Source organism: Pipra filicauda, unplaced genomic scaffold (genome assembly GCF_003945595.2).
Source record: "Pipra filicauda isolate LSUMZ 115617 unplaced genomic scaffold, ASM394559v2 scaffold488_size445888_pilon, whole genome shotgun sequence".
Classification (NCBI taxonomy): domain Eukaryota; kingdom Metazoa; phylum Chordata; class Aves; order Passeriformes; family Pipridae; genus Pipra; species Pipra filicauda.
This window is the reverse complement of record NW_024104629.1, coordinates 244,037-258,886: the sequence shown is the minus strand read 5'-3', so window position 1 is coordinate 258,886 and position 14,850 is coordinate 244,037. Positions and strand designations below refer to the sequence as shown.

General features: G+C 52.4%; 3 protein-coding genes across 3 annotated transcripts; 1 reads left to right on the top strand and 2 right to left on the bottom strand.

Annotated features, from left to right (window-relative positions):
• Positions 1–1,321: 1,321 nt before the first annotated feature.
• On the bottom strand, positions 1,322–4,516 carry MPZL2 (myelin protein zero like 2). Its single transcript, XM_027737003.2, has 5 exons — positions 4,229–4,516; positions 2,780–2,946; positions 2,188–2,398; positions 1,806–1,950; positions 1,322–1,409 (listed from the first exon to the last, which is right to left on the bottom strand). Exons 1-5 carry the CDS (start codon positions 4,281–4,283, stop codon positions 1,349–1,351), a joined length of 639 nt encoding a protein of 212 aa, XP_027592804.1. The 5' UTR covers positions 4,284–4,516; the 3' UTR covers positions 1,322–1,348.
• Positions 4,517–6,330: 1,814 nt separating this feature from the next.
• CD3E (CD3e molecule) lies at positions 6,331–9,941 on the top strand. The gene is made up of 5 exons (XM_027737008.2): positions 6,331–6,507; positions 8,030–8,254; positions 8,860–9,012; positions 9,409–9,455; positions 9,764–9,941. Exons 1-5 carry the CDS (start codon positions 6,459–6,461, stop codon positions 9,818–9,820), a joined length of 531 nt encoding a protein of 176 aa, XP_027592809.1. The 5' UTR covers positions 6,331–6,458; the 3' UTR covers positions 9,821–9,941.
• Positions 9,942–12,038: 2,097 nt separating this feature from the next.
• On the bottom strand, positions 12,039–14,381 carry LOC113996205 (T-cell surface glycoprotein CD3 gamma chain-like). The gene is given in 6 exon segments (XM_027737001.2): positions 12,039–12,259; positions 12,589–12,632; positions 12,767–12,898; positions 13,213–13,419; positions 13,861–13,970; positions 13,972–14,381. Coding segments are annotated over 6 exon segments (885 nt in total). The 5' UTR covers positions 14,301–14,381; the 3' UTR covers positions 12,039–12,196.
• Positions 14,382–14,850: the final 469 nt, after the last annotated feature.

The following is a 14,850-nucleotide window of genomic DNA, read 5'->3' as shown; positions in this document are numbered from 1 at the left end:
AGCTCAGAGACACTGCTAGAAAAAATTCTGGGGTGCCTGTGACAGTGGGTGTAAGGCTGCTGAGTGGGGGAAAGAAACATCCTGGCTTAGAGAGAAAGGGTGAGGGGGCTGGAGCTAAAGGGAACATGGGGCAGTGCTGGGAGTGGGAGAAGGAAAAGGAGGGGAGCCACAGAAGGCAGTGACCTCAACCCCCCCAGAGTTACAAAAGCCCCCAAAGCTGCAAGAGATGGATGTGGAAACCACACTGACTGGTGAATGTTACCCTAATAACAAACAGCACACATTGCCCAGCTCTAACACAGTCCATTTAAAGTAAAAAAAGAGATTTAAAGTACACTTGTTGAAGCAACTGGCTGCTCCTCTGCTCCCTCTCCGGTCAGTCTCTGTGTTCGTGATGCCAGGGAGGATCTCAGGGGAGGAAAAACAGGGCAACACAAAGGCACGTTGTGATTTTTAAGGTGCAAGAGTGCATCTGCTCAAACACTTCCAAATCCTCGCTCAGTCAGACATCCTGGTGCTTTGTTCAAATCTTTTGGCATTTTTTCATCTCCAGAGCAACTTTCTTCACATTCTGCGGGTGTGAAGGTGAAGTTCCTCGTTCGTGGGGCAAGTTCCTCCTGCTTTGCTTTGCTGAAGGGAATTCACAACTCGTGCAGTGTCACCCTCTTTCCTTGCCAGACTTTCAGGTGGAGCAGAGGTACCACACTCACAGCGTGGGGCGTCTGTAATTCGCCTTTGTTCTAACAACCCAAATTACAAGCTTTCACCATCTGCTTTGGAAGTACCTAAGAAGAAAGGTTATAAGAAAAACAAACATTCATTACTCAGGGTTATTGCTGAAAACAAAAATAATGGAGGCAACTGCTGACCTCAGAAACCGAGCGGGTAAAAGTTACCCTGAAATGTTTAAGCAAAGCCAGCAAATATGGAAACAGCTCCAGTCTTCCTGCAGCAGTTTTTAAACAATAGAGATTAAATGAGTAAAAAAGCAGCATTCAAAACTGGCAAAAGGAAATTAATTCATTCCTCTTTATCCACAAAGCAGGAATGCCATGGGAAGCAGCGACAACAGCTTTCCTACAAATGATCCTCGACACTAGGGAGGAGAAATCTCTTGTACATTTAAGAGGCAGCTTCTCTCCACTCCCTTTTCAGCTCTGAGTCTCTCCTGAAGGATCCCCAACAGCAAAGTGTTACTGTGGCCTCAGCTCTTTCTGCTTATGGCCCCCATGGCCTGTTGACTGGAATAGCAGTGAAATACCTGAGGAAATCTGTCTTAGAAAGTCTCCAATAACACCAAGACACTAATTAGAGATGGATACCTGCATTGTATACACCAATTAGACCTTTAGTCTTCTAATGGACTGGCTTCCTTTTCTTCTCTCATCTTCAGGCTCTCCTTTTCTTTACTGTTATTAAAAGAAAGGGGGGAAAAAAAGAAAAAAAGCCCAACTGAGTGTCAGATACCCTGAGCAGCAGGACCTGAGTCACACATGGCACAGATAAGGGGTCACATGGTGAGATGGGTGTGTTACACGTATGGTGACCACAGTGCCAGGCCCAGGGGACAGGGATCACCTGCCAAATACCACCACAGGAATGAGGAGCCACTATGAAGGGCAAGAGCCAAGGGAGGACTGCAAAGCTGGTTCATCCTGGGGCTCTGCTCTGCCTGCAAACACGCAGCCAATTGCTGCTAATTGTGTTGGCAGCTTTGCATTGTAGATGCCCAGTGCAGGGGCCAAGCCAGTAATTCCATTTGACAAGCTTTCCCAGGAGCCCTTCCCTCCCTCCTCTGTCCTTACAGTTCAGTGTCTGACGCCCCAGTCCTCTTGTCCTGCGCTTTCTGGCGTCGCTGTCGACAGATAATCACAGCTAACACCACCACGATCATCAGGACAGAAGCAGATCCGACGGCCACGGCCAGGAAATGGATTTCTGAGAAACTCACTGCGTGGAGAGAGACAGGGACATGAACCAGAGGGACACAGGGGGGGCTGTGGCAGGAGGAATGAAGCTGGGAACCTCCATCTGTGAACAGAACCTTTCCTTGGGCTCCTTTTTTCCCCTGTATCCGTTAACCACCCTCCTGCTTTACACTTACAACCCTTTTTTCTACCATAGTTTTCCCAAACTGGGAACTGGTGAAGTTCACAAGACCTCTGGGGGTGGTTCTTGGCCTCTCACCTTTCTGCACGACCCGGAGTCGCACTTCCCCGATGGAGCCATAAACATCTGGCCAGTTGGTCACCTGGCAGGTGAAGGTGCCGTTGTCGGTGGGCTGCAGGTTCCAGATGATGATGGACACGTCCTTACGCTCCACATTCCCATCCCAGGTGACCCGGTCCTTGAACCGCCCCGAGGGCGGCTTGTAGGGCTCCTTCAGGTAGTAAAACACCTGCAGGGATCACAGACACACAGAATGGCCTGGGCTGGGGGGGACCTTGGAGATTCCTGTGCCCTGCAAGTCCTGCCGGGTGCAGGGTGTCAGCTAAGACAGGGCTGAGATGTCAGCAAGCACAAATAGTTCATCAGGCCACAAACAGTTCAACCCCCATCACCCAAAACTAAGCATGAGAACGTTCTTCAGCCAGGGTCTATAAACAGACCTCACTGCTCAGGTTAATCGTGACAGGTGACAGAGGAAAGGCCCCAGTGCCCAGAGCTGTGGGTCTCGGGTGTGGGTGCCCATCCCCACTGGGCTCACCCAGTGCTGGGCCTTGGGACTGGTTTGTTGGGGCAAACCAGTTTGAAATGGAGAGTAAAGATCTCAACTCACCGGCTCGTGGGAGCTCAGGTCCTCGGGCTGGAAGTTCCAGGTCACCGAGAGCTGGGGGCTGACGGGGCTGCTGCTGGAGAAGGTGCATTTGAGCCGCTGGTTTGTGCCGTTCACAGCAACCACCTCCTCCGAGGTGTAAACTTCCACTGCTGCTGCCAGCCAAAGTGCTGCGGGGAAAACAGAGGGGTGAGAGGCCATAATCACTGCCGAGGTGTGAACTCATCACTGCTCCTTATCAGTGTGTAGTCTGAGCCTTATCTAGCCCTGGAAATAATTGTCTGGGGCACAGAGATAATTCCTCAGTGGGTGATCCTGCAGATTTCTTGGGAAAATCAGTCCTGCCATTAAAACTGGACTGCTGAGACCCAGCAAACAACGGCTATTTCCCATGCTAGAACTTTCTTTATACACTTTGTACTCTCAGCTCGGTGAAAACTGCTCTTACTGAGGGAGGAAGGGCCTGTTAGAGGGTTAACAGCCCAGCTGGACAACTGCGGTCAAATACAGTCAGGCTGAAGAACTCTAGAGGAAATCCTCAAGGTAAATGTGGCAAAGAAACATCCTCTGTTAACCAAACCAGCACAGTTGCTGCTTCAAAAATAAGTGTGCCAGCAAGGCACAGAAAGGAGGAAAATGAAAAATAGGAAAACCAAAGGAGTTCCGGTGAAAAAGAAAAAAATTATTAATCATTTCCTGTCACTTTAGGAAGTTAACTTGCCCCTGTATGATCCAAGCCAAAAAAGCTTATCTAAGGTTGTAAAATCTGGCTTTATAATAAAGACGTATTTGAAAGTAATTTATAACCAAAGACTTCCTTCCAAATAATCTCTTATCTCAAAGGGAGAAATATTTTGAAAACATTAAAGGTATTCGCATTTGAAAAGCTTCACTGGCAGAGATCATGTTTCTCATCCAAAGATTCAGTGCCAAATCTTTTAAACTCCTTTAAAAAAGAAAAACTGTGGGAAATAAGACTAAAGTACTTTTTTTTCAAGACAGATTACATCCGTGAGCTGATGCATTTGGGAAAGGAGGACATCCTATTCTTAAAATCCAGTGTTCTGATATAAACCACTGAAAATTCAAGCGAGTTTACTGTCAGTCTGGAATTGTTGCTGTGTAAAGGATCCGAACCTGGGGCTCCTGAACAATCTCTGATTGTTTAGGAACAAAGGTAGCAAAAAAAAAAAAAAAGTCTTGGACTAAAGTTCAGATTCCCGGTAGGAGAGAAAAAGAAAGACGTCGTAACCCGAGCTGAGGAGGAGCTCGAACACGCCTAAACCTGTCCGAGAAGAGACTCAACCACTTCGTGTCACTGCCAGCGAACCCCGGACAGAAAGAACCGCAGCACAAGGACGGGAGAAAAGTCTCTGCCTTCTAATGTAAGGGATGGGAAGAGGAGAGGCAGGATGGCAGCGAGGCCAGGCAGGGCAGGTTTCCTTTCCTTACCTGGGAGCTGCGCCCCGAGGACGAGCACAGCACCCGCCCAGGCGCGGCCGCGCATCGGGGACACCCGTCCGTGCTCCCGTGCCAAGAGAAATTCCCTTCTGCTTCTCGAAAACTGGGTGGAGGATGAGTTTCTCAAAGTCTTCCCAGCACAGCAAGGCCAATTCCTTCCTCCCAGCTTGGCCTGCAAGGCCAAGGGTGCTCTCAGTGCTGGAGTCAGCACTGCCTGCCCGGGCACCGTGGGAAGGTGTGGCAGCACCAGGCACTTCTGGGTGTAAAACAGGGAGATTCTCAGGGTAAGATTAATTTCTTCTCCCTCCCATATTCCTTTGCTCTTTTGTGTTGCAACCTTTCCTCCTCCCAGCTTCCACCTGAAACCACTCCCCTCCTGTGGGAGGTAGCTGTGCTCCTAAAAGAAAATTTGCCCGAAGGTGTTTGTAGATGACTCAAAGGAATGAGGGCCATTTGTTTGGCAAAAAAACCCAAACCTGCAAAGAGTCCAAAAAGAGCAACCTGAACCAGACTGTGGCAGCAGTGTGGGCACAAATCCAGAGGATGGAAGTGTCCCACAGATACCTCCAGTACAGCACAGAGACTCTTGTGCCTGCTAACACGCCTCTGCTAATGGCTCTGAGACACCAAGTATCTCTGTTTTCACGGGAATAATTTGGCCCTGTATTAACCCTTTATCACTGCATCTCCCCAGATTTCCATTCAGTTGCCATTCCAAAACATCATCTCCTTCTCTTCCATTGCCACCCTGGATAAATATCAGGCTGGGGGGTTGTTCTGGTTGTGTTTAGAGCACTGCAAGGCAGCTCCTTAGCAGCCAATTTGCATTCACTTCCTATTTCTGCACAGGACTGGGGAGAGGGTCTGCTCCCATCTTTACTTGCAGACTTTTAATAATCTTCATCTTGTTTCAAACGTGTCCCTCTCACACTCACTAGCAACCTAATTTATCTGATGTCTCATTTTGAAACTGAAATAACTAAAAGAAAGCTCTGACAACCAAAGAGAGCACCCCAATAAATGAAACAGGGCCCACGACACTGGGATTAGCCATGTCAGTAAATGGTGAATTCCTGGGAAGGAGTGAGGAGCCAGCTCCATCCTCCAGGCGTCTGGGAAGGAGTCCCTCGAGGTGTGTGCCAGGTGCAGAACGCAGAGAGCCCTGTGGAAGGAGAGAGATCTGGGTGACTTGGAATGTCTGCCCTGGACCTGTGCCCCCAAATCCCCACGATTCTCACCACACTGGAGCAGCTCTGCCTCCTCTGTGGGCTTGGAGCAGAGGGAGCTGGGCAGGCAGAGTGTTCCCGCTGTGTCCATGCCAGCATCCCTGCTGGAAAGGGAAATTCCTTCGGGTTCTCGGGAACGAGATGAAAGACGAGTTTCTCAAAATCTTCCCAGCGCAGCAGAGGAGCTCTGAGATCCCCCTGCCCCGGTGCCATGGGCGGTCTGTGCCTGCCCCCAGCCCGGGTCTGGAGGGATCGTCCCCTCCTTGCAGTCCTGGCCGGGGCAGGAGCCCCCTCTAGTGGGGCCCGGCCACTTCCACGCGGAAAGAGAGGAGGTTCAGATTAGATATTAGGAAGAGATTCCTTCCTGTGAGGTTGGTGAGGCCCTGGCACAGGTTGCCCAGAGAAGCTGTGTCTGTCCCATCCCTGGAAGTGCCCAAGGCCAGATTGGACAGGGCTTGGAGCAACCTGGGCTAGTGGAAGGTGTCCCTGCCCATGGCAGGGGGTGGGACTGGACGGTCTTTACAGTCCCTTCGAACCCAAACCATTCCATGGCTCTTTGTGGAGTTGTTTGCAGCAGCCTGAACTGCAGAGACACTCACTCCCAAAAGCTGCCAGAAAGGTCCTGATGGCAAATCTAATCCTGGCTCGTTCCTCCTGCTGCTCCCAGAGCAGCTCCAAGAGCTGTCCTAAGACTTGGCCAGGCTGGTGCAGAGCAGCCACCCCTCGCTGGCAGTGACGTCCTGTGCAGACCTTTTGAGCCTCTGCACTTCCTGACCTGGGCTCATTTCCCCACACGTGTCCCGGGGCTGCCTCGGCTGCTCTCCCGTGTCCCTGGGAACGGGGAGTCCCCCCAGCACTGCTGGGGACAATTCTGGGAAAGGATCCTGGGCCCCTTTCCTGTAAGAGGGCCTCGAGAAGCCGCCGTGCCCCGTCGTGCCCCGCAGCGATGCCCGTGTGATGTGGTAGAGAAGAGCAAGACAAGGAGGGACACAAGGATGAGGCTGGAGCCGTCCTGGCCTCTCCTGGGGCTCCTGCTCTGGGCAGGTGAGTCTCCAAACTTCAGGCAGCAGGGTTGGATCTCCAAACTTCAGGCAGCAGGGTTGGAGCTTCGTGCAGTGCGATCTCTGAGGTTCTGTTGTCTTAGTTTCATTTTTATGCTTTATCCACTTCGTGGACTTTTCTTAAACCGTTTTGTGATCATGGGTAACTACTTCAGTTCAGACTTGGTGGGATATCCATTTGTGGTAGCAATTTCCACCTTACCAGTTTGAATGGAGCAGCTGCTTTAGGATGAAGTGCAGAGGATCTGTAAAGATTCTAAAAAAAGCCGGTAACAATGAGATGAGTTTGGAAGATAATTACTTAAGACATACTACAATAAAACTACAACTACTCTGACAATGTGCTGCAAATACCAACTGCTAACCTTTGAGAAGGTAGAAGACATCTGGTTTAGCAATGGCCTGTTCTTTTTTCAAATTTAAATTCACCTATATAAAGAAAAAAGCATCAGATCACCTTCTTTCCAGCCAAGTCCTTTGTCTGTGGCATTTCAAAACTATGATTATTTATTTACCTTACTTTCTATTGACAAACGTCTTTAAAGGAAATCACAAGTCTGATCCACACCTCCTAAAAACGGTTTCTTTAATATTCCAGCTCCAGAGACTCCCATGGAGCTGATTGTTTCCTACAGGACAGAAAAATCACCTAAATAATCTGTTTTACAGTGTTAAATCAAGGGTCAGGGTCCCACCCTCCAGTGAGTTCACAGGGTTCTTACTGCAGAAACGAGGGAGGATTTTCCAGCAGTCTTTGCTCCATGATAATAAGGCACAGTTTGGGGTGTACAGCTTGCAATAAGAACCCTTTTTCTAAACTGGGTCGGAAAATAATTCAAGTTTCCATTTTGTGTTAGTCTGTGTTAAAAATGGCTTCCAAGGGAAAAGGCTTAATTTCAAAACAACATCCTGTGCCACAAACAGAATATTTCTGCTGCCTTTAGCATGAATACAGGATCATAAACATCTCTTTCAAGTAGCTGAGTTCAGAAAGGACACCCTGGAAGTAGGAAAGGTTTATGATATCAGTAGCTAAACTCAACTACTTAACACTTCTTATTCTTTCTTTTGTAGTTGGCACCACAGCTCAGCAGGGTAACTGTATTTTACCATTGTTCTTAACTACTTAGTGTGATCAAAAGACCAAATACGCCTCACAAGGGACTAAAAGTCAAATAGAAATATTTGAATTTTGAAAACATCGTAGAATAGGAAAAATTCACTGTTCATTAATTGATAGTGATCTCACTGATGGAAAAATTGGCTGTCATAAATTGCCCTTAATTATTACCAGTGGTTCCCAAGCAGGGCTGGGCTTTTCCAACAGCAACAAGTTGCTGATTTTTTAACACTCCTTATTCTCTTTGCAGGTGAAGCACAGAAGGATAAATGAATTTTACCAACATTCTTAACTCTATGATATAAAGTCTGCAGAAGCCTCACGGCTGAGGACTAAAAACCAGATCAGAATATTTGAGTTTTCCCCTTGGTTTCCTTTCTCGTAGGCCTGTCTGCCAGTGAAGAATTCCTGGTGGAGATTTCAGGCACCACGGTGACAATCACATGTCCCTTGACCGAGGATGACGTAGTGTGGAAGTCAACTGGGGGAAAAGCAGGCACCAGCAATGAGAGGAAGTACATTATAACAGACCATGACAGCTCTCCTGCCAACCTGAGCTGTTCTTCCGACTCCAGTGGGACGAGGCATGAGCTGTACCTGAATGCCAGAGGTGAGAGAAACTCCCTCAGTCCGTGGGCTAAAGCCTGCATGGCTCAGATTAAATACTTAAAGGCATGTCAAATGGCACCAGACACCTGCATTTAGACAAGCAAATCTGCTGGTTCCACTGTATATTTGAGTCTCCTGGACCACTGTTTTCCTAAGGGAAGTTCCCCATCAGCAGGCTGGGAGGGAAAGGCACTGCCCAGCAGTTTGTGCTGGGAATTGTGCTGCTCTTTAAAACAAAGAGAGAAAACGTGCCAACAAATTAAAAACTGAGCACAAACAGCGAGGAAAAATAAAAACCGAGTGGAAGAGATTACCTGAAAACATAGTAAATTCTTCAGCACTTGGTGCTTTTATGGGAAGACTCCTCTTCCTTCTGACACACTGAGGGTGAACGTGGTGTTGCTGAGACCCTTCCTCATCTGTGAGGGTCTGAGAGCCCATTTTTGGCAAAAGGAATCTCCCCTTTCCTTTCTGCTTGCTCTTTTCTCCTTGCCACCCAGAGCTGTGTCTCTCTGCCAGCACCCAGCAGATGAGGGGGGCCTGGGCTTTTCCTGCTGGGAGGGAAGGCAGCCCAGCTCTGAGCACCTCCATCTCTCCTCCTGGCAGTGTGTGCCAACTGCGAGGAGCTGGATGCCCTGACGGTCACAGGGATCATTGCTGCGGATCTCCTCATCACCCTGGGGGTGCTGATCCTGGTCTACTACTTCAGCAAAGACAGGAAGGGGCGAGCAAGCCCCAGTCCTGCCCCTCGGCCACGAGGTAAGAGCCATTTCAGGCATCTCTGCTCTCCCTGGTGGCCACGGGGCACTACATGAAGCTCCCACTGTGGGAGGGAGCATCCTCTGCTCTCCCTGAGCTTCCAAGACCTCACCAAACAACCTCCTGCTTCCCACACCTGCCTTTGTGCATGGGATGGGAACAGCTGCTTTGCCAAACCTCCTGCCCATAAGAACCTGTTTCCCTGCTGTGCTGGAGCCAACCCTGCATGGCAGATGCTCCTGGCAGCAGTTGGCTCTTTGAAAGCTCTAAGCTCATAATAAAGCCATGCAAGTTGACCTGTGGGTTCGTGGCATTGCCCTGGGATCATCATGGAAGTCCCTCGTGCTGTGTTACCTGAATCATCCCAGGGATCACCTCTCTGTGCCTCTGTTGCAGGTCAGAAGATGCAGCGTCCTCCCCCCGTTCCAAACCCAGACTATGAGGTATGGAGTGTTTTCCATCTCTCTGCTGGCTGGGGAGGGAGAGCAAAGTCTGAGAATTGGTAGCATTTATCCTTTGACAAAGCATCCAATCAAGCTCCAAGCTCCCCCAGGAATGGAGGAAAAAAAAGGTGTTGAGGGTGGAGCGCCTTCTCCTGGTGCTGCCACAGGGATTTGGGAGCAGAAGTGCAGCTCCCTGTGCTCTGCACACACCACACAGCAGTGCTGCACCTGCTCTGCTGTGCTTTCCCCAGTGTGTTGCATGGACTAAGATAAGGATTCCCAAACTAACACCTTTCTCCATCCCACAGCCCATCCGGAAAGGCCAGCGGGAAGTGTATGCAGGCCTGGAATCCAGGGGGTTCTGAAATTCCCAGGATGACAGGCTGGAAGCCGTGGAAACCAGCAGCACAAGGGCTAAACGCTGCTGCCCAGCTCAGTGCCAGCTCTGCAGCTCTGCTGAGGCATTTTGGGGTCAGGCACCCGCTGTCCCACCCTGGGGTGTGCTTTGGTTTGACACCAGGGAACAGAAACGTGCATTGGCAAGAGAAGTTTTCCTCCCCATTAAAGGACTGCAGGCTCACTCTTGGTTCCTGGCCTCCTTTTCCCTCACTCTCTGCTCCAGTTGCATGCTCTGGTTGTCTCTCCCCTTTAATTTCTGCCCTGAGTGCCTCCCTGGGCAGGGAGTGGGTCCTTCAGAGTGGCTGGCCTCTGACCTTGTCTAGGTCTCATGTTCACAGCCTTATCTTCATTTGCTGCCTGGGACTGTAGCAAAAGGAGCAGAGGCATCAGTATATTAAAACCAAAATGGCCCAGCAGCAGTGGGACAGGTTAAGAAGGGCCCGAGAGATGCTGTGGTGCCTGGGAAGGTTTCTGGGCTGACACCAGAGCCACCCACGGTGCTGTTACTGAGCAGAGCAGCAGCTCTGAGGAAAGGAAACAGCAGCAGTGCTGGGGGCTGGGGGTGGTTTAACCCTTGATTTTCAGTGTGGGGAGATAAAGAGCCAGCAAGCCCCGTGAGCAGGGCGCTGTGCTCAGCCCCAGGATGCGGTTTGAGAGGCACAGCTGGGGTTACCATACAAGGCTCTGAGCAGCGAGCAGGGAGATGGAGAGATACGAGGAGCACTAACCCCCAGCAGCTCTGAAACCACTCTGGGCCATGTTCTCACCTCCTGCAAAACAGCACTGCTCCAGGGGTGCCTGCTCAGCCCAGCCATGCAGCCCATCCCTCGGGTGGGATGGGAGAAGTCTGGACCACTCTGGGCATACAAGGTCTAAATTTTTGCTTCAGGTTCCACCCTGGTGCTTCTGCCACTGTTTGTGGGGTGCATAAATGTACAGGTTTGCCCTGTGTTTGCCCCAGCCAGTGCCATCCCACACACTCCTTATCTCAGTGGGATCAGCACCCACCCAGTGGCAACATCTCTCTGCCTCTGTGCTTACCTGCACTGGAGAAATATTTCTTTGTCCTTCCCAGGGTGAGGTGCTGAGGAGCCTCTCACAGTCTGGCTCTTGGATTTGTGCTTGTCCTGCTCCTTGGGTGAGGTTAGCCATCTTTGCCCATTGCTTTGAGACCTGATGGTGGTGAAAGAGCTACAAACTAGGCAGTCTGCTGGTCACTTTTTTAATGAAGTCCTACCCAGATGGCTTTGCAGGTAAAAGGCAGGTGTTGGCATATTCTACCTGCAATGGCCACATTGGGCCGACCCTTCACTGGAGCAGAAAAACCACTAAGACATTATTCTGCTCCTCTGAAGAGCAAAATGTTGCTGTGTATGGATCCAACACTGTAGGAAAAGAGGTCCTTTCCTTGCTCACTGCCCACAAGGCTGATCACACCCTGATCCCTGTACGGGCACCTGTGGGGCACCCACAGCTCTGCACAGACAAAGTGTTGTTTGCTGGGTCACACATGTCACAGATTTGTGGCCAGTTTTTACTGAGTGTTACCTCTTTTCTTCCTTTGTATCCCTGAACACTGGATTGCCTGAGTCACAGGGCACTTCTCAGCCTGGTCCTCCCTAAAGCCTGGCACTCAGATTCTGAGAAAAGCAGGAAAACAACCCACAGGTGTGTGCAACTGGCACAGGAGGTGTGACCTGGTTTCTGAGGTTTCCAGCTGCTGGCTGATCCTGGCTGCTGTCTGCTCCCATTTTGACCATACTCAGACCACACTGGCTGTTCCTGCTCAGATCTGGGGAGCACCAGTGTGCACCTTCCCAGGGACCAGATCCCATCCAGTGTGCACCTTCCCAGGGACCAGATCCCATCCAGTGTGCACCTTCCCAGGGACCAGATCCCATCCAGTGTGCACCTTCCCAGGGACCAGACCCCATCCAGTGTGCACCTTCCCAGGGACCAGATCCCATCCAGTGTGCACCTTCCCAGACACCAGATCCCATCCAATGTGCACCTTCCCAGACACCAGATCCCATCCAATGTGCACCTTCCCAGACACCAGATCCCATCCAATGTGCACCTTCCCAGACACCAGATCCCATCCAATGTGCACCTTCCAAGACAGCAGATCCCATCCAATGTGCACCTTCCCCAGGGCCCTCGACAGAAGGGACAGAGCAGGGAGGCTGTGGGACAGGCTCATCTTTAATGAGAGGAATACAGAAGTGCAGGAGGTCATGGAAAGAGCACAGTGCTGCAAGTAGCCCAGCCTGGCATGGAGCAGGAGGGATGTCCAGGCAAAGCCTGTGTGCTGATGGAGTCACAGGCTCCAGAGTGTCCCCACCTCACTTGCGGGCCCGGGCGGGTGCCAGCCGGCTGTACTGCTCATCCTCCCGCTCTCCGAGGGGCTGGAGGGGAAAAAAGGGGGAGATGAGCTCCAAGAATGTCTGTCCAGCCCTGGGAGGGGCAGTTGGCCCAGCCCTCTCTTTGCCAAGCCTTTTCCAAGCGTCCCTCCCCGCACACAGAGCTTAACACACACAGTAAGAGACGGGGTAGCTGAGCTTGCCCCGTCCTCTGGGTCATTTGGGGAGAGGCAGCTGCCCCATCAGACACCAATATCCACCTCCAGGCATTGATTATCCCCCAGTAGACGTGTCCCCATGGCCAGGCCGGGCCCACACCGCACAGAGGTGCTGAAGGTCCCCCCATACACACACAGGTGTGCCCCCACACTCACCTGGTAGAGCTGGTCGTTGGCAATCAGGTTCTGCCTGTCAGAGGCTAAATGGAGACAGAAGGCAGTCAGGGATCAGGGCAGCCACGGGCAGCGTGGTGCCTTTCAAACCAAACCCATCCGCAGTGCCTGGGTGCCACACGGCAGCCCCTGGGGGTGCCCAGGCCCTGTCCCCCCTCACCTCGTGACGTGTGTCCCCTGTCGTGGCCGGTGACACAGTACACGGCCACTGCCAGCAGCGCCGTGGCCACGACGTCCGCGATCACGATCCCCGAGACGGTGGCAGCGTCCACCTCGATGCAGTTCTGGCACACTGGAAGCACAAAGGGACATGGACAGGCTCCAGTCCCAGGCCAAGAGAGACCTGGGATTGAGTTTGGCTCCTTGTGTGACCCGGGGCAGTGGCACGAGCTGCCGTGTGTCCCCCGGCACCCAGCGCAGAGAGAGGCCAGCAGTGCATCAGTCACGGCACTAACTGGGGCTGTGGGGCTCTCACGGGGACACCACAAACAGGGGAACCTGCAGCAAACTGGGGGAGCCACCCACAGACTCTGGGAAACCAGCAGTTCCCTCAAAAATTTTCTGGGATGAAAACTCCAGGCAGTTCTGGCTCTAGAAAGCACCTACTTCGATAGTGCACCTGGAGCTTCCCCTCTGCTGCCTCTCCTGCTCGACACGTGTAGAGGCCTCTGGGATCGTTGTAAACTGAGCTCAACTCCAGCTGAGTTTCGTTTCCAAGCTCGTTCCCATCTTTCCACCACGTAACTTTACTTTGTCCACCTGTGCATTCCAAGAACACCTTCCCACTGACTTCTTTCACAATTATTTTAGGTCCTGTACAAAAAAAAAAAAAAAAAAAAAAAAAAGAGAGAGCAGAGAGTTCACTGCTGAGTTATCAACCTTCACAGTGGTGCAGAACTCAGAGCTCCTTTGTGGGGATGCTCAGGCTGTCCCTGAGCAGCAGAAAGGCCACCACAAACAAAAACCTCTGGACAAAGCAGACTGTGTCGTTGCAAGACAGGGTTATCACAGACAGTAACACAGGTAGCTCCAGGCTGTCACAGCAATGGTCTAGGGCAGGCAGAGCTGGCAGTAATCCCATCCTCACTGCACCGATTCCCTTTTCCCCATGGACATTTGGAACCTCACATCCAGGTGGAAAGCCCCACCAAGCCTTGGGGCTCCTTCCCAGCACCCTCCCAGCACCCCAGACACCCTGGAGCATCTCCAGGGACCACAGCAAGTGCCCAACTGCCCCGAGCCCCAGTGACTCACCTTGGTTACCCCAGCTGGGCACAGCCAGGCTGGCCAGCACTGCCCAGACACCCAGGGCCCTTCCCCTCCACATGGCACAGAGGTGGTGGTTCCGTCCCCTGCTCAGAGAGCTCCTCACCACAACTGCACCACTGGCCCCAGATCTGCGTCAGGTGCCGGATGCCGGGGGCTGGAGCCTCCCTCCCCCTGCAGCTGGGGATGGCTGAGGTGCTCTGAGCCTGCCTCCTCACCCCAGCCCAGCCTGGCAGCCGTGGGAGGGCAGGGGAGGGCAGCTGGGGCTGAGGTAGTGGGTTCCCAGCAGCCACGGACCCTCCAGAACATCCAGCAGTCAGGGATACTCCTGCAGCCAAGGGTCTCTCCACAGCCATGGACCCCCAGGAGCCAGGGGTCCCCCCAAAGCCAGGGAACATGGCAGCAGCCGCAGAGCCCCCACCATCCATGCGTCCCCCACAGCATCCACCGGTCCCCTGGCAGCCACCGGTGTGTTGCCCCCAGCCTTGGAGCTCCCCAGTGTCCACAGGTCCCCTCCACAGCCACGAAACTCTGCAGCAGCTGGTGAGACCCCAGCATTAACTTGTCCCCCTCCAGTCATTGCCCCCCAGCATCCCCTGGTGTCCCCCCAGACACAGACCTCCAGCACCCCCAAGTCCCCAGCATCCATGGAGCCATCCAGCATCCAGTGGTGCCCCTCCTAGCCATAGACCTCCAGGTCCACAGGTCCCCCAGCACTCACTGGTGCCCCCCCAGCTATAGAACTCCAGCAGCCACAGGTCCTCAAGCAACTATGGAGTCCCCCAGCATCCCCTGGTGCCCCGCTAGCCATAGACCTCCAGCACCCACAGGTCTCGCAGCATCCACTGGCATCCCCCCAGCCCTACAACCCCAGGACTCACTGGTGTCCCCCCAGCTACAGAACCCTGCAGCAGGCGCGCAGCCCCCAGCACCCGCACGCCCCCCAGCACCCCCAGATGGCCGCGCAGCACCCCCAGA